This window comes from Zophobas morio, unplaced genomic scaffold (assembly GCF_036711695.1).
Source record: "Zophobas morio isolate AGI-343-1 ecotype UQ-CSIRO unplaced genomic scaffold, CSIRO_AGI_Zmor_V1 ptg000021l, whole genome shotgun sequence".
Taxonomy (NCBI): Eukaryota; Metazoa; Arthropoda; class Insecta; order Coleoptera; family Tenebrionidae; genus Zophobas; species Zophobas morio.
Genome location: NW_026972126.1, coordinates 973,124 through 996,858, shown reverse-complemented (window position 1 = coordinate 996,858; position 23,735 = coordinate 973,124). Strand labels below are relative to the sequence as shown.

Genomic DNA, 23,735 nt, shown 5'->3' with positions numbered 1-23,735 from the left:
ATTTTGTAAACCAAAAATAAAAGACAGCAGGACGGTACAATAGCATTAAATGATTATTATTTAGTACATAGAATGTAATAAACATAATTTTTACAGTTATTCATTAATGAAAATGCTTGTAAATAATGGAATAATTATTTAGAATGCATTTTGATTTTGTCCTAAAAATAGAAGCACTATTTGATTATTTTCCTTTTTTGTTGATGTTGATCAAATTGGAACAACCACATTTACACTACCGAAATAGAAAACATACCAAAACTAGAATTTAACTGTATAAATAACTGTTTCAGATTAACTCAATACTAAATAAGAAAGTGAATGTAATAATAAATCCGTTATCCCTGTCTTTCGTAGAATCCACGTATTCCATACTGATTGAATTAATTATTGTGGGAAGTTATCTTCTCTCTAACAACAGACTTGGTGAACGCACAAGTTTGTTTCTGATTCTTTAGTATTAGTTGTGAATATTCTGCGCACGAATGTTACTTACATCGAAGAAAAGAGTTAATTCAGTGCGTTGGAGCAGAGGAAGCTTAATTTTGAAACAAAATGAATATTTATGATTTGAAAATATTAAAACTATAATTGGTTGACGTGTGTCTATGGTCAACGCTTGATTATATTATCACCAACTTTTGTTGTGTTACTATCCCAACTGTCCTTTCTTCCCTCCTATAGTTTTATGGTCATCTTACATATTCTCAGCTGCTACACTAAGTTCATACTTGAATACACATCCTGCCTTTCTCGTTTCATAATCTAACAATGGTTGCAATAATAAAACATCGTGTATTTTTTTGCACATTCGAAGCAATTAACAACCAAAACGCCCTTAATTTATCGTCAGTTTATTTTCTATGTCTGGATATGTATCAGATAGATTAGCATTTTTTTTATTTAGTTCACAATTTATGTATTTTTAAGCACTCTCATCGATTAAAATAAAAATGTATGTTAAGTATTTTTAGAAAGAACATCTATTAAATTATAAAAGGAAAATTATTAATTTGCATAAGTTGTAACGGTCGTCCTACTTTCCGAAGGTGCGACAATAATTTTTATGTTTCGGCGTTAACAATCAAAACGTAAATTTTGAAATGAAGTTCTGAGCTCGTATTTTTTCATGAAAAATGAGCTTAAACCAACCGATAAGATTATGAGATCCATTTGCAATGCAAATTTCTTCCAAGAATTAAAAAAAAGTCCGCCAACGTTCCGTTTACTGGGCTTTCCCACTAATCCACTGCTGCGATCTCGTACTTAAAGTATTAAATTATCAAAGTGCTTCAGTAGTTTAAGTCGGAAACAGCAAACTAGTTTCTAACCTGTAGTTTCCAAAGTCCGCCGACGTAACGTTCCGAATAACGAGGGTGTATCTGTTGCCCCTTGCGTGTGCTGCATGCTGTTCAGTTGTGCCCAGTTGGGCAGTATCCTTAAACCAGAGCACCTGCAAAGAAAATATTCCAACGTGAAAACTCAATTACTGCTCTGCCGAACCACTTGATTTACGTTCGCAGCGTTCGACGTTAATTACCCGGGAACATGGTCCAATAAAACAAGGATGCAGTTGCACTACTGGAATGTTAACGTTGTTGATTGCACCTATAAAAGGTTTTATCTGCTTTGCAGAACGGGTTTTCTACCGCTGTTGTTGAGAGAACAAACGGAAATTCAAACCCTAAAGAAGCGTAATCGAAAACTTTCCATAAATTTATAAAAACGTGAATGCAAACAGTTGAAATAAAAGTAAAGCCGATTAAAAAGGAAGACGACGATTCTCGTCCGCTTAGGAAGCTTTGCGTTAAACATTAAAAAAAAAAACTTTACCTATGTGTCCAATAAAATATCATATTATATCTTCGTTAAGGCTGCAGCGTCGGATGCGATAGGAATTTTTTGTTACTTGCCGTGATATAGTATATTTCGTAACAAGTGTCGAAAGTAACAAATATCAAGCGAGTCGTTATAATAGATACACGAGTGCGGAGCGGAGCACGAGTAGATCTATTAAACACGACTGTAGCACAATAAAAAATTGAAACGAAAGACTGAAAATTGAAATTATTAACAAATTTAAATTACCATATTCTGCAACCTTCAAAACAAGAATGTAGCTTCTTTTGCCGCCTCCAATACTATAGGCGGCGTACAAAGCCAAACATTTTTTTCGCGTTCGTAACAAAACTCAGCACCCACCAACTTCAAAAACTTTTTATTTTGGAACATCGATATTAAATGTAGCCGTATTTGCCGTCTTGACAATTTTTTCGGGGGTACACGAAAAATCTTCTTCGCTGTCCGATTCCATTGTCCGAGTACACAAATTACAACACACGGAGAAAATTAATACAAACCACTTGTGTTGATGAATTATCATAGCAACGGCAGGCTTCTATGTTTTACTTCCGTTAAAAAATGACATGCTTCACTCAAATGCGTGAAAAAATGAAACGCTATGACACTTTTTTTCACGCTTCTAGTGCGATGAAATAAACGTATCCTTTATAAACAAAAATTAATAAAAAATGTTACACTTTTTTTAAAGAACGTTAAAAAAATTAATACACACCACTTGAGTTTATGAATTACCACAGCAACGGCAGGCTTCTATGTTTTATTCCGTTAAAAAATAACACGCTACGACGCTACGACACTTTTTTTCACTCAAATGCGTGAAAAAATGAACCGCTATGACACTTTTTTCACGCTTCTAGTGCGATGAAATAAACGTATCCTTTATAAACAAAAATTAATAAAAAACGTTAAACCAGTAACCTTCTGGACCCAGTAAAATCGTTACCATGCGTGTATTGTTGAACATTTGATTTGTTCCTCAGTTGTAACTGTTAGAAATTATTAAAAACTCTTAGAGCGTTTGAGCTTTAGTTCTGTTCCCTTGAATGCGTCCGTCAGCGTGGCACTTATTTTATCGTTTACGTTTAGTTGTGTCATTTAGATTTATCAATTTATCTAAATATTTCGATTTATTGAAATGAGTGCCATAAGCTATATTACTGACGAAGCAGCAAGTGTGACTGCAAGTTTGTTGCCTGAAAAATCTGCAGCTTTGGCTGTCATTTCAAATTACAATAATAAATTTAAAATATATGAGCTTAAGCAGAGGTGTAAAAACTTTACTGGGTAGCCAGTAAAATTTTTACAGGCTTGATAAATTGATGTTTACAAGAGAGGAATAAATAAAAATTTTAACAAATTCATTAATTTTACATAGCTTCCAGAAAATAACTTAGAGAAGTGCCTTTTTTCAAAGGTTTTGAGCAAGTGATTTCTTCCGTACAATAACTCTTGACAGTAGTTGAATTCAAGAAGTTTCATATTAATGACCTATATGTTTTTATAATTGAAGAAATGTGTTCTACTACCAACAACTTTTATTTTCTTCTGTCTTCTTGTTTAATTACAAACAGTAGGTAGTTTCATATACAGTTTGTTAGTTGCTTGTATAAGTTGAATAGATCCGGCATTTTCCTCAAAACTAATAAGTAATAACAGATAATATATTAATACGTATCATATTTCTGCCCATTGTTCAAATTTGAGTTGGCAGCGTTGGAAAGCCATATGCAACAGAGTTGTGTGGACACTTTTCAAGTGATGCGTGGATAAATGATCGGTAGTTACGCTAGGCTCTTGGGGATGAGGTAAGATTAAAGAATAATAGCGGACAAATTTGTGTACTGTAGATCTAAAATGTCAAAAGTTATTTTAGTTATTGCAATGAATATCAATTAGAGAGCGAATTTCTAGGTTTAATGCTTTTTGTGAAAAATGTAAGCACTTCAAAACTTTTTTATATCTGTAACTATGATAGAATTTGGAGTTATTTGGCACATTTTTTTTATGCTTATTTGCTTTTTTTTCAATTTTATGCATATTAAAACTTATATGCTTATTTAATGCTTGTTTCGACGAATATGAGTTATTAAATAAGCTATAAAATATAATATAATATTTTGCTCAAATGCCGTCTTTGTCGGGATGACAAATACTTGTTAGTTAGCCGTATCATATCGTATGCATTTTACCTGGACTTGACCATTGAAGTACACTTACTCAAGACCCTTTCTGTGAATAGGTTCCGGTCGTTTGGGTAATAAAATTTTATTATAGGATTGGAAAAATACTCCATAGATTTTATGACTTTAAATCCTTACTTCCGTTGATAATGAATTAAAGCTTTTAACCAGATGTTCTTTTTCGGCATTTTGCGGCAAGACCGTTGAAGATTTTCTAGAAAAAAGGATTATTGTACCCAACTACCTACCTTAAAATTTTTCTAATGGAAACTTTTAAGTAAATGAACCGTTTATTTCACAACCATCAGTCTATCGCATCTGTCGTAGTACAGTGTTATACGTGGTTCTCCCGTGTTATACGTGGTTCTCCCTTGTTACATGTTGAGTTCTTTTTGGTAATATTACTAATATTTTAAAAGAATGCCGAAAGTAAAATCGACGCCGGATGAGTGGATAAGGGATTTTCCAGAATTAAAATTAGAAAACAACAAAATATTCTGCAGAGCTTGTGTGAAAACCGTAAGCCCACTAATTTTTTTTATCTATTTTTCTTTGTTAATCCTGTATATGTACGTTATTTTATATTCAAAGTGATAAAAAATATAACGTGACGCAACATATCAGAACGACTCTTCATGTAGAAAGGAAGAAAATGTTTGAAGTTTCTAAAATTAAACAGCAGACCATACATGAATCTGTTGCATCTACTTCCACAAAAGATGAGCAGTTTCAGTTTAATTTCGATTTATATAAAATGATGATCCAGTCCAATATACCTTTAAAAAAATTGGAGAAAGGCCCTCCTCAAGAATTCCTTGAAAAACACTGCAATCGACATACTTATTCCGGTTGAAAGTACTCTCCGAAAAAATTATGTAGGCCCAGTATTTCAGCAAGTTTACAACGAAATTAAACATCGCACTGGAGATAATTATTTATGGTTCGCTGTCGATGAAACAACCGATAGTTGTGGAAAATACGTGGCAAGTTTAATTGTTGGAATCTTAAATGAAAATTTCCCTAGTCGAGGGTATGTAGTAAGTTTGAAAATGTTAGATAAAACATGTGGCAATACGATTACCAGATTTGTAAATGACAGTCTTACGTCACTATTTTTGCCAAATGCCGTACCGGCGGATAAAATTTTATTGATGATCTCGGATGCAGCTCGTTATATGTTGAAAGCAGGGAATAATCTAAAAATATTGTACCCCAATTTAATTCACTCTACTTGCATTGACCAGGGTTTAAACAGAGTGGCTGAAGGAATACGTTTGCAGTTTCCTACTGTTAATAAATTAGTGGCAAATGGTAAAAAGATTTTTGTTAAAGCCCCACTAAGAGTGCAACATTTTAAGGAAAAATTTCCAAACATACCATTGCCCCCAGAGCCGATTATAACGAGGTGGGGAACATGGTTACAGGCCACATTTTATTATGACAAATATATCAAAGAATTTGAGGAAGTAGTTACGGAGTTTAGCGAAGATTCTTCTCAATCGATTAAAGATTGCATAAATATTTTGGAAAACAAAGATTTGCGACAAGGTCTAGCTTTTCTAAGAATCAATTATTATCAATTCGTATGTGAGGTAATAGAAAAGTTGGAAAAATCCAACATGTTGTTGGTAGATGCCATAAACTTAGTGAAAGAATTTAAACAACAAGCAAACGCAGTAAGGGGTGATATTGGTACTAGAGTATCTCAAAAACTTGACGAAGTGTTAAATAAAAATGCAAGTTTCGGTGTTCTTTCCAACGTTGCTCGTGTTTTACAAGGCCAGAAGGTGGAACATTTGGAGTTAGATTCAACATTAGTTGCAAAATTCAAATTTGCGCCAACAACGAGTGGGGATGTTGAACGCACATTCTCCAATTTTAAACACATTTTAAAAGATCGGCGAAAAAATTTTACAGTGGACAACTTGGAACATATTACAATCATAAATTGTTTTAAAGAAAACTGAAATACGTGTGTACAATATAAAGTCTAGGATTATTGTAACAATATTTTATCCAAAGTTCTAAGAAGTGTTCTTTGATTTGTAATATGATTATGTTTTTAATGCTTTTTTGCTTAAAATAAAACTTTTTTATTGAAAATGTTATGCTTATTTAAGCGCTTATTCTTAATTTTTTTGTGCTTATAAATCCGCTCTCTAAATATCATTATTTGGTCTTAGTACCCGTAATCTTAGAGGTCTTGACTGAATGCTGGTCATTTAAGCCAGGGGTGGGTTTCAATAATAATAATAATAATAATAATATTTATTAATAAAATACATAGTTTTCAATAGGCAGTTTCAAGTGACTCAAGATCAATCAAATTTTGTCTCTAGCAGTACGTATAACTGTCGCTATCACAATGTAGCTTAAATAAAATAAATTTTACCATTTTCTTTGAACTTATTAAATCATATCGACATGTGTTTTAGAGAAGGAATTCCAATTATACTCAGTACTCAAAAACTGGTCTCACTAACGTACAACATAATTCAATATGTGTACTAATAAGTACTATTATATTATTAAAGTTACTGCAGTGTCTTGACTAAACCAGACAAGCGAAAGCTCAGTTTAGTATTCCGTGTAGCACCAAGCTCTAATACTGTGTCAGTTTTCAATAATATATCGTCATTGATATGATATATCGTATTAATTGCTTCACTGTTTTTACTTTCCGATCTAAGAAAGTATTGTAACCGACTCCATTGGGCGACTGGATACCTTCATGTTTTCTCGACGGTTCATGACCACTAGAGTACGAAAAAACAGACCTCTCGTTTCCGTCCGTCTGTCTACAGTCTGCCGTCTGTCCGCGTCTGTATCGATTTTTATTAAACAAATAATCTGAGAAACTGTCGGACCGATTGTTGTCAAATTTCGTACGTACATTAGGAATATCGTGTAAATGCTAAAACGCTAACCAAAATTTGTTTGATCATCCCCACCAACAATGAAATGCTGTCATCTCCAACTTTTACAATAGCAAATGTTATTTAAATTTTATAGCCAGTTCATTTTATTGAATAAATCAAGATGGGCTTACTCCATTTTTCCGGAAATTTGGGAATACAGTATCGTTATTTATTACTGTGCACTTACCCAAACTGATATATGTACATGTCCTTGAAAAAAGTGTTGATGACGTCATCAAAAAATGTGTATAGGGAAAAACTCACTAGAAATATGTGCATACGATGCTTCTCTGCCTGCACTTTAACAATCCACGCATATACATATTAAGTTTAGCTCGTAAGTGTCAACATCAACGAAAATGAAATTTTCAAAGTTAGGTAAATTTGATAACTTTTCAAAGCTATTTGTTCGCTCGTATTTTAGTAGGAGGGAAGTTCTGTCGAAATAACCTTTAACCAATTTTTTATGTACAATATGCTCCGATAATTAAAAAACGTCTTCTGTAAGGACAACAAGTAACTGAGTGGTGTTACACGCAAATATACGAAAGGTTAAATCCGAATTTAAATATCAAAACCCGTTTATTTAATGTATAAGTTGCATATAGAGTGTTTCATTATCTCAAACAAATTACCATGAGACCTAATTTAATATCGAACAAAAATTATGCAGGTTGTTGGATTGTATTAGATCGTTCGTTGACGAAATATGGAAAGCTTGCTTTGCATAAAGAGATTTATTTTATTCAGCTACATTGGTGCGAGCTCTGGGAGATGTAAAACAGGTTGAAAGCCTGGATAAGGCGACGTTTTGGTCGTTGTGAATTAGAGCTGAAGCCTTCATTTAAAGTCATCAAATAATGACTAAATTTTGTTACCTAAGAGTTTTTCCTTACAATATTCATTCATTCCGTTCCTGGAGCTGAATTTCTGTTAAATAACGATATTATCGAAGTATAAAAATTGTAGGACTGATTTGTATATTATTATCTTCAACATAATAAAAAAAATGGCCCAAGGTTATTTCCACAGAACTTAGGTCCCCCTTGAAGTACAATAAAGCATATCAAGCTTTTTAGGAAAATCATAAAATTTGATTTTGCGAATTTTATTTTTTTTTATGAGACCTTCTATCAGTTAAAATAAAATTATGTTTATAATATTAAAGTAAACAGCAAATGGAGTGAACCGATACTGATTTAATCAATAAAATAAACAGATTCGTCCATCAATTTTTTGACACGGCATGTATAAGCATTTCTAAAAAAATTGGTCTAAAGAGTTTAGACAGTACTTCCCTCGCTGTCGGAAACTTGACGACTGCATGCCTATTGTGTTTTTTTTTCTCATTACATTTTTGTAGTGGGAATTTAAAAAAAAATGTGATGACGTCATCAACATTTTTGCAAGGACACGTATATCAGTTGGGATAGATATAGTGTAATACTAAGAATAAAATTATTGTATTCCCAAATTTTCGGGAAAATGAATTGGGTCGTTTTGAATATTGATTTCTTATAATCAATAAAATAACGAAACAATTTACTCACGTATACGGCGTCGGTGTGTAATATCTAGAGAGCGGATTTCTGTCGGGCTAGGCAAGGCCAAACTCGGTACGGCTCGTACGGGATGCGAATTCATTGCGGTTGCGGACTGCACTTCGTTTATTTGAGATTAGAATAACGCTGTTTCGTTGCACTCTGCTGTTAATTCCCGTTCTCATTTACTTAGCCGTTTGATTAATAAATCGTTAATTATATTTATGGAATTAGTACCGATTAAACGTGACGTAGCCCGACAAAAATCCGCTGTCTAGTAATATGAAAGGCAACTGAAAATCGTTTATGTACAAACATTCTTAATTTAAGATGACAAGCGTAACGGCATACGTGAGAGTCAAACAGAGAAACTGTAAACAAAACGACCATCGGTTTTATTGCTTCGACTTCCGCTTATTATATAAAACATTGGGTTTTATTTTAATTCTTGACGGTGAAATTCACAATTGGTTGATTATAAACATGTCTATTCCACATTCGCGGAACCAAGTGAGCGCATAAAACAAATCCAGGTCTGTAATGTTAAAGTCGATGTAAATAAGTGTGCTACCCTTATGTTTCAACCGAGTTTTTCCTTTAACAAATTTTGTGTCTACCAAATTGGGTTGGTTGGGGTGTAATACTAATAATAAGTGTTGCCTTTAATTTAATCAATAAAATAAATTGACTTCATTAATTTTTTTGAACCACCTCTTAAGAAAATCTAAAAAATATGAATGGAATGATAAATCACAAGTACAAACTCATCATATTTTTTGCATTTTAGATAGGATTTATTCAGCAAAATTTAAGGGTGACGTCATCAATTTTTTTAGGAGGGATGAACAAATACATTTTGAACAAAAGTTTACCATGCTTATAATAACTTTAAAATATTCCCAAGATTTCAAAGCATTCGGTTTTGTAATTCCTGATTAAATCGATAAAATAAATTCACGCCTTCATTAATTTTTTTGAGTCACCCTGCATATGCAAATCCAAAAATATGAATGGAATGATAAATCACAAGTACAGACTCATCATATTTTGTACATTTTAGATACGATTTATTCGGCAAACTTTTGAGCTGACGTCTTCAGTTTTTTGTAGAAGATAACCAAATATATTTTGACTAAAAATTTATTATGCTCTTTATAACCTTAAAACATCTGCAAGATTTCAAAGCATTCGGTTTTGTAGTTCCTGATTAAATCAATAAAATAAATTTACGCATTCATTAATTTTTTTGAGTCACTCCGTACATGCAAATCCAAAAAATATGAATGGAGTGATAAATGACAAGTACAGACTCATCATATTTTGTACATTTTAGATATGATTTATTCGGCAAACTTTCGAGCTGACGTCATCAAGTTTTTGGAGGGGATAAGCAAATATATTTTAACTAAACATTTATTATGCTCTTTATAACCTTAAAACATCTGCAAGATTTCAGAGCATTCGGTTTTGTAGTTCCTGATTAAATCAATAAAATATATTTACGCATTCATTAATTTTTTTGAGTCACCCTGTATATGCAAATCCAAAAAATATGAATGGGGTGATAGATCACAAGTACAGACTCATCATATTTTGTACATTTTAGATATGATTTATTCCACAAACTTTTGAGCTGACGTCTTCAAGTTTTTGGAGGGGATAAGCAAATATTTTTTGACTAAAGATTTATGATGCTCTTTATAGCCTTAAAACATCTGCAACATTTCAAAGCATTCTGGTTAGCAGATTAAAAATTAACTTTCAAAATGTTGTTTTATAATTTTGATTTTTTTCCAAAAATCTGGACGTTTCGGGTGAAAAGTCGATTCAGAGTTGTAAACTACATGTGTAGGACTATGTTATTTTATACAATTGAAAACCCATTTACTATGTACAATTTTGAAGTGACGTCATCGCATTAGTGGTGGGGATGATTAGACAAATTTTGGTTAGCGTTTTACCATCTACATGATATTCTTAATATAAGTACAAAATTTCACAACAATCGGTCGAGTACTTTCGGAGATTATCTGTCTAATAAAAATCCGGGACGGCAGACGGACAGACGGACAGACGGACAGACAGACGGAAATGGGAGACCAATTTCTTCGTCTTCTAGGGGTCATGAAAGATCGAGAAAACGTAAAAGTAGAGAGTCGGCCGACGGACTCGATTACAATACTTCCTTTGCTTACGCTCGGGAAGTAAAACATGAATGCAATGATAAATCGCAAGTATAGCCTCATCATATTTTTCACATTCTCGATAGCATTTATTCGGTAAAATTTTGAGATGACGTTATTAATTTTTTGGAAGCGAATAATCAGATTATTTTGATAAAAATTTACTATTCTAACGATAACTTTAAAACGTGTACAAAATTTCAAAGCATTTAGTTTTACTGTTTCTATTTATTCAATAAAATTAATTGACTCAATATTTTATTAACTAAATGAAGAATGACTCATTTCTTTTTCCAAAAAGTTGAGTATATAGTACTGGTATTATTATTAGTTTTACACTGTTGTCTGATTGTCTTTGTAAAAATGTTGATGACCTCATAGCATCTTTATTTTGACTTTTGACTTGTAAGTGTTGTTGTACTATACTCAAGAGCAAGGGGATTTATGTCAAAATAACTTGTGATCAATTTTTTGTTTACAAAAATCTGTATAACTAGGGTAAAAATTCAACACGGATTCCTAAACTAAAAGTGGAGGAGTATGTTATTTTATAAAATTTAAATATCACTTACTATTGTAAAAGTTGGAGATGACGACATGTCATCGTTGGTGGGGATGATCAGACAAATTTTGTTTAGTGTTTTACCATCTATACGATATTCCTAATATACATACTATATTTAACAAAAACCGGTCCGATAGTTTAGAAAATTATAAGTCTAATTAAAATCGACACAGACGTGGACAGACGACAGGCGGCAGACAGACAGACCTAAACGAGAGATCTATGTTTTCGTATTCTAGGGGTCATGAAACGTGAAGAATACATAAAAATAGCCAATTTGAATAGGCACAGTGTAATACTAATAACATCAGTACCTTGTTGATTTGATCATTAAAATAAATGGTTTTATTCATTAATTTCTTTTAGTCGGCTTGTATAAATAAGCAATTCTAAATTAAAAGTAGTTTGGCGTCCAAAATTTACAAGAAACCGTATTCGTCGTTTGTAAAGTACGACGTTCAACATTTATAGAAAATAACGTTTATTATCTTTAGAGCATCAACAGTGCAAAATTACAAAAATGGTCGGTGCGTTTCGTTTGCCATTATCTAGGTAATTTAGTAGCTTATGCGTCGGAAGTAAAAATGTTCGGCACCCAGCAATTCGAACTCGTGTTTTTTGATCGTTAGTTTTCTAATTACATATTCACTCATATTTGCAAAAGTCTAGTTTCTCTCCTTTTGAACAAAGTAACTATTTCAACTGAATAGGATCAGATACACTTTTAGTGAAACTCATTGTTATGGAAACTAGTAAAAATGAAGATTTTTTTTAAAGCGGCGAGTTTAAAATATTTCAAAATTTAAATTTCAAAATTACATTTCTAATTTACCCCCTACAAATTCGACTGCATTCTGTACATTAACCATTAGTAATCTTCATATTTATCATCCATATTCTAAATGTCAAAGTGAAATTTATGATTGCTAATTAAAATTCCATGGGATTTAATTAATAAATAATTTATGTATTACCCCACCTTAGACTTTCTGGATTCCAATAAATTAACCTTGTGTAACATTACAGATTTAGTTAGGACATAATTCAAGCAAGCGTTTGAGAATAGCTTTGAATTTGCGTCAAGTACTTTCAAGTTCATAGTGGTAAATTATAAATGTTTTCTACTGAAATTTTTGCACTGCTTAAATGATTTCCGTTATTAACATTTATGGTAGTTCATAAAAAAGAGGTGTAATAGTAATGAGGTTCATAAAAATTTTCAGATTCAAATATTCGAAGGAGCAGGGAAAAATAAATTTCGTTTAGCTATGTTGTTACTCTATGTGTAAGAAGATAACGGTCCGCCTACACATGCATGATGCAAATTGTATATTATGCGTAGAATAGCAAAAACAATGGTATCAAATTAACAATGAATGATCGAAAAGGTTTCGATTTTGGCGAGTCTAGCAAAAGAATAACACGCTCAGAACACTGTATGTTTATACACATAGGTAACCTTCACGTAAATGATACTCTTTTGATGGGTTACTTTATGTGGAAAAATAGTCTTAATGCTATTAATCTTACTTGGGCAATAGGTTTTATATAGTGAAAATAAAAGATAATTTGTCCGCACTAGAGCAAAAAAAAAATGGGTGTGCCCCGGTACACTGTAATCGGACTCTAATTGTTCACAATATAAATGAATAACATGCCCTATGTGACAACAACTCCACTTATTTGTTTTATGCAAATTACACTCTTAAACCAACTAGCTAAAGACTTCTACGGCAAGAAATCGACGACTGAAGCGTGGATCGCAACAAATGGATTTAAATTATATAAAGAAAAAACTTAGCGAAAAAATAAATCCTGCTATGAGAATAGAGAAGTTGTCTGTTTCGTTAAACTATATGTCCACTTAGACAAATACTTCCGAAATCAGCCCATACAATGGTACCTACAATGGTACATACAATGGTACGTACAATATAACCATACTCGGGCACTCGAGTCTGCCCCCAAATGGAAAACCAAAACTGCATCTACGTGGGACGCGAGAACAACTTCCACAATACGTGTACGTTTGTATATTTCAACGTGCGACGATCTTCGAAAACTCCGTTTAAATGTTTCACTATAATAATATCTCAATTTAATTGCAACGATAGAACTCTGAAATTGAGAGTCGCAAACTCGCAAATTTACACTAAAGACGGTATAAAATCAAAATCAGTATTCTTGTGAGAGATACTCTCAAGAGGACACGTACCTTTAGGTGTATAGCGATACAATTTTGGCTTAGAGTAACCATATTTAATATTTATGTAGCAAACTTTAAAATAATTTGCATGACAGATGCTAAAATTTTAAGAAAAGAACACTTCGTGCTGTGTCGTTCTAAAATAAACTCGGCTGTGTTCATATAGGATCCTGTTCATAACAGCAAAAATGATTTGCAATACAAAGAAAAACTAGGACAATTGTTGCAAGCCTACACTAAGAAAGCAATTGTTAAACTGGTCCTCCTTTACAGTTCCAGTTCTCTTCATATGTCGTTGTTTAATAAAAAAAAAAAACTTAATTTAGACAACTATAAAGCTGATAACGTGGAAATATGTTAACAATCGTTTAGTGTAGATTGAGTAAATCTCAGTGTACAGCAAATTGCATAGCCACAAAATTGTCGAACAAATTACCACAATCTCCTTTAATGTCTGCTCTCAGAGAGTTTGATGCACGTCTCAAAACAATTCCTTCTTTATATCAATTTCTAATGGATGAATTTCTAAAATAGGACTGTGTGAAGACATAAGTTTATTCTTAAAGATACTTAGCGGTTGATTTCGGAAGTTAATATAGATAAAATTTAAAATTTGACAGCGAAGTGTCTAGTATCTGTTATGCCCTTGTTAAACGTGTGTAAGCGGGAATTTAATTATTTTTATTTCTGGTGTCATGAAAATGAGACTCTAAATTTGAAAATTTATTTATATGTTCTGTGAGGAAAACGAAGCAATGATAGATAAACAGTGAAGGTATTAAGAGAAACGAACTCTGATTTGCTGTCACAACGGTAGTCAAGGTCAGTTATGCTACGAATGGGAAGAAGTTATTTTAGAATATTACTGATAAATTGTATGTACATTGTTAAATATGCCCTAAAACGGACGTTTTAATTTTCTAAAGCTTAAGACCTGTAAATTTAAAAGTATAACGTTGGCAGAGGCCTTTTCACACTTTGGTGTTAAATGTACCAATGTAGTTTAAAGCAAAAATTGGTCCTTATTATATATTAGGTAAAATTATTAACTTAAATTCTATTTAAACCACATAAAATGTTTAGAATGATGTGAAGAGTGAAAACATAAGAATTATAGCGTTATCAATAAATATTAGAAGAATTTTACCTGTGGGGACGGTTCAGCATGAACTATACACACTAACTGCGCCTCGAGTCCAATTCCCGTGTGTACAGTTGATCTTTCTGTTTCTACTTCGGGTCCATCTGGAACAAAATCAATGTTTAATAGACACTTTGTTATCTTATTTAATCAGACAGTATTATTTAAATAAAAATAATGTGTACCTTTTATCCTTCTTGTAGTTGTTTTATATTAAGTAATGTTATCCAAATTCAATAATATAAAATCAAAAGTTATTATACATCTGTTTTTATAGATACATAATGAATGTCTAATTAAAAATCTGGTTGAGAGATCTGCCTTCTATTTTACTGTTTTTTACTTTCCGAGCTTAAGCGAAGGAAGTATTGTAATGGAGCCATCGGTAGACTCTCTACTTTTACGTTTTCTCTACTTTTCATGACCTCTAGGGTACGAAAAATTAGGTATCCCGGTTCCGTCTGTCTGCCTGCCTGCCGTCTGCCCGAATTTTTATTAGACAGATACTCTTCGAAACTACCGGACCGATTGTTGTCAAATTTTATACATGCATTTCACATATCACGTAGATGGTAAAACGCTAATCAAACTTTGCTAATCATCTCCACCAACAATGTGAAGACTTCACTTCAAAATTGTACATAGTAAATGGTACGTACTTCACATGTAGTTTATAAATTCGTGTTGAGTTATTACCCGAGATGTCCAAGATATTTGGAATGTGGGTATCGTTGGTGATTTTTAGAAATAGCGACGGTTACGGTTTTCAGATTATTATTAGTTGCTTACGGTTTGAGAGTTCGAGGGAGAAGTTAAAGAAAGGCGTTTGAATGGTCGACAGGTAGGTTCGGTTTTTGGAGAGGTGGAAATAGGTGAAGAAAGAGTTTAAGAGATTCTAAAAACTGCAAGAGAAAGTATGAGCATAGGGCAGGTAGACGAAAGATAGGACGTATTTGTATTTGTACAGGATTTATATAAATTACCAGTGGGTTTAGGTCGATCACGTGATTTTGTGGGAACGGTTGTCCCTACAGGAAAAAAATAATCAAAATTATAAAACAACATTTTGCAATTTAATTTTGAATATGCAGAACCGATTGCTTTGAAATCTTGTAAATGCTTTAAAGCTATGATAAGCATTATACATTTTTAATTAAAATATATCTGTTCAACCCGCCCAAAACATTGATGATGTCATCTCAAAATTTTGCTGAATAAATCATATCGATAATGTGCAAAATATCATGAGTGTGATTTATGGCTGCATTCATATTTCTGAGAATTGCTCGTACACGGTGACTCAAAAAAATTTATGAATAAGTCATTTATTTCAAAATATATTTCATTTAATTCATCTCAAGCTCATTGTGTGCAAGCTCTATAACAATTTGCTCGTATGACGCTTTGAATCAGGTAAATACTGTGTGCAATATTTATGGTTGATCTCTTGATCTTACATTATGCTCAGGACATTTAAAGCTTTCTGTTAGTAAACACGAATATCCACTAGTGGAAGAAGACGGTCACCATCCTACACCTTTAGCCACTGCAAATATAGATTATCTTAAACAAGTTCCCCATTCTAGCTTCAAATCTGACAACTATTCTTTCTACAATTTCAAAAAATTGGTCTAAAGAGTTTAGACAGTACTTCCCTCGCTGTCGGAAACTTGACGACTGCATGCCTATTGTGTTTTTTTCTCATTACATTTTTGTAGTGGGAATTTAAAAAAAAATTGCGATGACGTCATCAACATTTTTGCAAGGACACGTATATCAGTTGGGATAGATGTAGTGTAATACTAAGAATAAAATTATTATATTCTCAAATTTTCGGGAAAATGAATTGGGTCGTTTTGAATATTGATTTGTAATAATCAATAAAATAACGAAACAATTTACTCACGTATACGTATCAGAGGCAACTGAAAATCGTGTATGTATAAACATTCTTAATTTAAGATGACAGGCGTAACAGCATACGTGAGAGTCAAACAGAGAAACTGTAAACAAAACGACCATCGGTTTTATTGCTTCGACTTCCGCTTATTATATAAAACATTGGGTTTTATTTTAATTCTTGACGGTGAAATTCACAATTGGTTGATTATAAACATGTCTATTTCACATTCGCGGAACCAAGTGAGGGCATAAAACAAATGCAGGTCTGTAATGTTAAAGTCGATGTAAATAAGCGTGCTACCCTTATGTTTCAACCGAGTTTTTCCTTTAACAAATTTTGTGTCTACCAAATTGGGTTGGTTGGGGTGTAATACTAATAATAAGTGTTGCCTTTAATTTAATCAATAAAATAAATTGACTTCATTAATTTTTTTGAACCACCTCTTAAGAAAATCTAAAAAATATGAATGGAATGATAAATCACAAGTACAAACTCATCATATTTTTTGCATTTTAGATAGGATTTATTCAGCAAAATTTAAGGGTGACGTCACAATTTTTTTAGGAGGGATGAACAAATACATTTTGAACAAAAGTTTACCATGCTTATAATAACTTTAAAATATTCCCAAGATTTCAAAGCATTCGGTTTTCTAATTCCTGATTAAATCGATAAAATAAATTCACGCCTTCATTAATTTTTTTGAGTCACCCTGCATTTGCAAATCCAAAAATATGATTGGAATGATAAATCACAAGTACAGACTCATCATATTTTGTACATTTTAGATAAGTTTTTGGAGGGGATAAGCAAATATATTTTGACTAAACATTTATTATGCTCTTTATGACCTTAAAACATCTGCAAGATTTCAGAGCATTCGGTTTTGTAGTTCCTGATTAAATCAATAAAATATATTTACGCATTCATTAATTTTTTTGAGTCACCCTGTATATGCAAATCCAAAAAATATGAATGGAGTGATAGATCACAAGTACAGACTCATCATATTTTGTACATTTTAGATATGATTTATTCCACAAACTTTTGAGCTGACGTCATCAAGTTTTTGGAGGGGATAAGCAAATATTTTTTGACTAAAGATTTATGATACTCTTTATAGCCTTAAAACATCTGCAACATTTCAAAGCATTCTGGTTAGCAGATTAAAAATTAAATTTCAAAATGTTGTTTTATAATTTTGATTTTTTTTCCAAAAATCTGGACGTTTCGGGTGAAAAGTCGGTTCAGAGTTGTAAACTACATGTGTAGGACTATGTTATTTTATACAATTGAAAACCCATTTACTATGTACAATTTTGAAGTGACGTCATCGCATTAGTGGTGGGGATGATTAGACAAATTTTGGTTAGCGTTTTACCATCTACATGATATTCTTAATATAAGTACAAAATTTCACAACAATCGGTCGAGTACTTTCGGAGATTATCTGTCTAATAAAAATCCGGGACAACAGACGGACAGACGGACAGACGGACGGACAGACGGACAGACGGACAGACGGACAGACAGACGGAAATGGGAGACCTATTTCTTCGTCTTCTAGGGGTCATGAAAGATCGAGAAAACGTAAAAGTAGAGAGTCGGCCGACGGACTCGATTGCAATACTTCCTTTGCTTACGCTCGGGAAGTAAAAAGCTGACTAGGTATATGTCTAACGTATTACTCGTATAATATAAATAATATCGATAAAGCTCATAAATACTTCTATGATGAACTGAATAACATAATTGCATCATATGTAATGCAACCTAGAATGTATACTTTTCCCAAGTGTTATTGTAAAGAATTAGTTAAAATGATAAATAAGAAAAAACACTAGGAAAATGCTTAGAAAACCAAAGACAATTATTGTGCAATCACAAATTTTAGACCTATTACTGTCGTAAACAATTTTGCTAAGATTTTTGATAGTATTCTAGCCGGTGCCTTTCGTGGTCATACATCATCTTTAATTATTCACTAACAACACGGTTTCGAAGGCTTTATATGTTGTACATATTGGCTTGCTATGAGAAAAGCTGTCAATTTGGTTTATGTAATGGTCTTATCAGATCTTTTTAAGTCTTTGCTTGCCGATCGTAATCAATATGTTGAATAGAGAGAATGCAGATCTATACATTTTGCAACAGCCAGTGGAGTCACTCAGGGACACACACTAGGCCCAGTAATATTTACTCTTTTTATAAATGATGTAACAAAGTGTGTATGATGACTTGAAAATTGTTAGAGTCATTAAAGACGTTAACGACTGTGTAGCTCGTCCGAGAGATATAAATCAATTTACGCAATATAGGTACTGAACACAGCAAATTAAAAGTTAACCATAAAAATTGGTCTAAAGAGTTTAGACAGTACTTCCCTCGCTGTCGGAAACTTGACGACTGCATGCCTATTGTGTTTTTTTTCTCATTACATTTTTGTAGTTGGAATTCAAAAAAAATTGAGATGACGTCATCAACATTTTTGCAAGGACACGTATATCAGTTGGGATAGATGTAGTGATGTAGTGTAATACTAGGAATAAAATTATTGTATTCCCAAATTTTCGGGAAAATGAATCGGGTCGTTTTAAATATTGATTTGTAATAATCAATAAAATAACCAAACAATTTACTCACGTATACGGCGCCGGCTTGTACTAGGAGAGGCAACTGAAAATCGTTTATGTATAAGCACTCTTAATTTAAGACGACAAGCGTAACATAGCATACGTGAGAGTCAAACAGAAAAACTGTAAACAAAACCGATGGTCGTCTAGACATTTTTATTGTTTCGGCTTCCGCTTATTATATAAAACATTGGGTTTTATTTTAATTTTTGACGGTGGAATTCACAATTGGTTGATTATAAACATGTCTATACCACATTCGCGGAACCTAGTCAGCGCACAAAACAAATGCACGCCTGTAATGTTGAAGTAAATGTAAATAAGCGTGCTACCCTTATGTTTCAAGCGAGTTTTTACTTTACAAAATTTTGTGTCTACCAAACTGGGTTGGTCCAATGTAATACTAATAATAAGTGTTGCCTTTAATTTAATCAATAAAATAATGTAGATTGTTTTATTACCTTGTTCAGTTCGTTGGTTAGGCCTAAATTTGAATACTGTTCTAATGTATGGTATCCTTTTTATCAAATTCATATTGGCGATTTGAGAAAATTACAGCCCGAATTTTGTAAATTTCTTTATTTTAAAATATACGCAGTCTAACTTTATCAGGGTTTTCCAAATATTTTTATATAACATCCTTAGTAGAATTACATATTGTTAACTCTCCGTCATTATTTAATTATTTTAAATTCAATGTACCGCAGATTAGTTTAAGACTGTTTCTATTATTTTATTTTGTAGTCGCCCGTAGCAATCAACACGCGCATTCTCCAATGTTTAATCTGTTTAAAATATACAATGAGCTTAATAAGGAACAAATCGATCTGAATGTATTTAAGTATTTAGTAATAATTTTAGTACCTTTCGAAATAAACGCTTAATGTAGTGATTCAGAATTACTTATTTAGTTAGTTTTCACATGACTAGAACACTATACCCTCCACGCTGTTAGAGAAATATTTTTATTAAGTTATTGTGATGTATATACCACCACTAACCCGAAAATGGCCGGTTTTCAGGCAAGACTTCTATCATTACGGGTAATGACGTGAAATGATTAATTAATTAATCACTTATTATATTACTATTTACTTGGTGAAACATAATTTTTGTTTATTATATCCTATTGGTACCTCTGATCTGCTCGATGTCAATAACAATTATTATTTTTTAATGACATTATTTTATTTATTTAGTTAGGAATTGCAAAACAGATTGCTTTGAAATCTACATGCAGACTCAAAAAAATTAATGAATGGGTCACATTATTTTATTGATTAAATCAGGAAGGACTCACTCCCGAAAATTTGGGAAAATCAATACTGTTATTATTAGTATTACATTGGACCTATCCAAATTGAGCTGCGTCCTTACAAAAAAAATGTTGAGGACGTTATCACAAAATTTTGTAAAGGAAAAACCCATTTGAAATATACGAACTTCTTAACATTTACTTTAACACTATAAACATATCTTTACTCGAACTTGTAAGGGTTCTCTTGAAAAAAAAATTAAATTCGCAAAATCAAATTTATAAGTTGGAAATGTTTCATTGTAAATCAGAGGCGAGGGAAGTTCTCTGAAAACAAAACAAGTAACAAACGACCATTTTTTTTTCTTTTTTAGTCGTACAAATAGCCGTTTAGAATTTTTTTATAAGTGTATACGTTTTGCAGTCAGTTTTTTTAAAAAATAAATATCTTTTATTATAAATGTTAAGTCTAAATTTCACCATTACTTATTTAAAGCAAGGGCTTATCAACACAGAGCGTATATCAGAATAACAATGTTTTGAAGATGTCCGTGTTATACATATTTTTGTTTTATTTGGCTTCTCCTGTAACAGTCATGTTAATTTTGTTCAACTTATATAAATTTAGATATGACAAGTCGCGCGTATGTTCAAACTTTATGGTTTAAATCAGATATTATAATTATCACACTGTATTTTGCACGCTTTATCGAAACTGATACAACTAAAAACTAACTAATCCTACGCTACAGTTTAATGAGTAACAGGGCAATTTATCTAACAACGATAATGCAAGGATTAATCCTCAACAAGACTAAACTTTGTCATCACTAATCTAAGCAGTGTTAAGACATGTAATGCTTGAACTCAGGGTGAGCAAACTAAAACCACGTGATTTACAATACACGTGGCTCTAGCAACATTATATAAAGGTGTAAGCTCTTAAAGTGTGAGTTTTCCGAACCCTAATAAAGCGAAATGAGGTCGGAAAAGCTTGCACAATCCGGCATTATTTTCGTCGGAACATTCGCACCACCAAGCCTAAATTGTTTCATTCTTTCTGAAAAGTAAGTCCTAACCGAACAGTTTCCACTTCAGTAATTGCGTTTTTCTGTTAATAGGCACCTGCTAGTTGGTAATATAATTTTGGGGACTACACCAGGAGAACTCGAAGAGTGTTTACAGTTAAACGTAATGGAATGAAAATAGGAAAATCCCGAAAGTATTGATCTTGTATAAAGTTTCTATTTTCGAGCTGAACTAACAATGCTTCCAGTTAGCAAGGGAATTTCGTCACGTCGCAACATCGTACACCTTATCCAACTTTATGACGGATTTGAATCCTGCACACGATTATCTCTAGAGCAGGTATTGCTTGTCTTGTAAAACAAGACCTGAATTTTGAGCCATAATTTTAGAGGAAAAACTAAACAGGTATATCAAACATAAAAAACCAATGAATATTTTTGTAATAATATTTGATGCTGTAAACTGCAAAAAAAAGCGAAAAAGCACTACACATAAATTATTCGTGATAAGAACCAATATTGAGAATGTTTAATTTAATGATTTGTGATTATTCCAGGGCTCATAGGATACAAAAATGCAAGCCTCCCATTTTCATTCTCCATCTGTCTGTTTTCGGCTCTTTGCTTCGCGCCTATCGACAGTTTTATTAAAGAGATGATGTTCAACACTGCTACACGGGTTACCGAACATCTTCGAAATTACAGATGTCAATGTTTGTAAAGTAAACCAATATGTTAATGTGCTCCTACTCTTGCCGTTTAATTATAATTACACATTCACCTTTTCAACTCTAAATGCGATTAATAAAAAACGTTTTGACGTTGGTGCTGAACACGAGTAATTTGCGTGACCGTCATCAGCTTGAAGACACTTATTGTTAATCACACGGTAGTTTAGGAATTAGAACACTTTAACCAAGCTTTGACTTTTCGTTTCTTGTTGTTTTTTAATAAAGACTTATTTATTTTAATTAAAAACCTGCTTGGAAATAGGATAATGTTTATATTTTATTGTCATAGATAGTTTCAGTCGTAAAATCACTTAAGTGATATTATATTAAGTAAAATTACTGCATGAAGTATATCGTTTCGATTATTTTATCTTTGAAATCTCTCTTGGAGTGTTTTTAAAATTTTAGGAACACAGTAACGTTATGAGTGTTATGGTTATGACCAACACTAAACTGTACGTATTAAAGTCAACAATTCATCTGCGCCAAGATGAACAAATTCTGTGAAGTCCCCTTTTCTGGGCCCAATAGCTGTACGATTCTCTCTACTTTTCTTTTAATTCTTAAAACTGCTCATACTAATGGATGGATGTCTCAAAAAGTTAATTTTCGGTCAATTCTGTGAACACGATTGGGTTACAATTGTGTTATATATTTTTTCCTACCAAAAAGTCGATGACGTCATCCGACAAGATACCAAGAAAATGCTTCTCAAATACGTTCTGGTATGCAAGCGCTATTTGTTTGATTTAAAAGAGAGGAAAGTTTTGAAGAAAAAACTTTGCAAAATATGGCGAACCAAGTATAGTACATTTATTAAAAATCGTTTTTAAAGATTCAGTTAAGTATTTAGTCATTTTAAGTATGAACGGAATGCCGTTATTGAAAAAGGAACAGAATTGGATAAATTAGTAATTGTATCTATTAATACCAGTATCAATTCAATATACATATAAAATTTACTGATCCGCATTTAACTTTCCAATAGATAGAATTTGATATATTATGTATTTTTAGACATAATTTTAAAGATTTTTACTTCCCGAGCGTAAACAAAGGAAGTATTGTGATCGAGTTCGTCAGCCGACTCTCTACTTTTGCATTTTCTCGACCCAACATAACCCCTAGACGACGAAGAAATAGGTCTCCGCTTCCGCCTGTCTGTCTGTTCGTTTGTCTGCCGTCCCGGATTTTTATTAGACAGATAATCTCCGAAAGTACTGGGCCGATTGTTGTAAAATTTTGTATTTATATTAGGTATATCATGTAGATAGTAAAACGCTGACCAAAATTTGTCTAATCATCCCCACCACTAATGTGATGACGTCACTTCAAAATAAATTGTACATAGTAAATAGGTTTTAAATTGTATCGCATACCATTATTTTTGGGATAAATATATTATAATGTATACATCACATCTATCAAGACAATTTTAAATCACGGTTTTATACATTTTTAAGGAAAACTGTACGATATGTAATCGCCTACTTTTCTTTGTTCATGATAAAATTATGTGATACGAAATGAAATGGGACACAGATGTAATACTTAGGTTCTTATTTTAAAGCTTTGTGTATAACTGTAG

The 23,735-nt window shown here is 32.4% G+C and overlaps 1 protein-coding gene across 2 annotated transcripts in view; it reads right to left on the bottom strand.

Moving 5' to 3' along the window:
• Positions 1–23,735, bottom strand: part of LOC135132175 (protein amalgam-like) — a 165,827-nt gene that overhangs the window by 5,907 nt on the left and 136,185 nt on the right. For both annotated transcript variants that reach the window (XM_064060161.1, XM_064060162.1), the window contains 2 exons: positions 14,604–14,701; positions 1,332–1,453 (listed from right to left, as the gene is read on the bottom strand). In XM_064060161.1, coding sequence (XP_063916231.1) covers positions 1,332–1,453; positions 14,604–14,701 — 220 coding nt within the window. The remainder of the gene's footprint in view (positions 1–1,331; positions 1,454–14,603; positions 14,702–23,735) is intronic.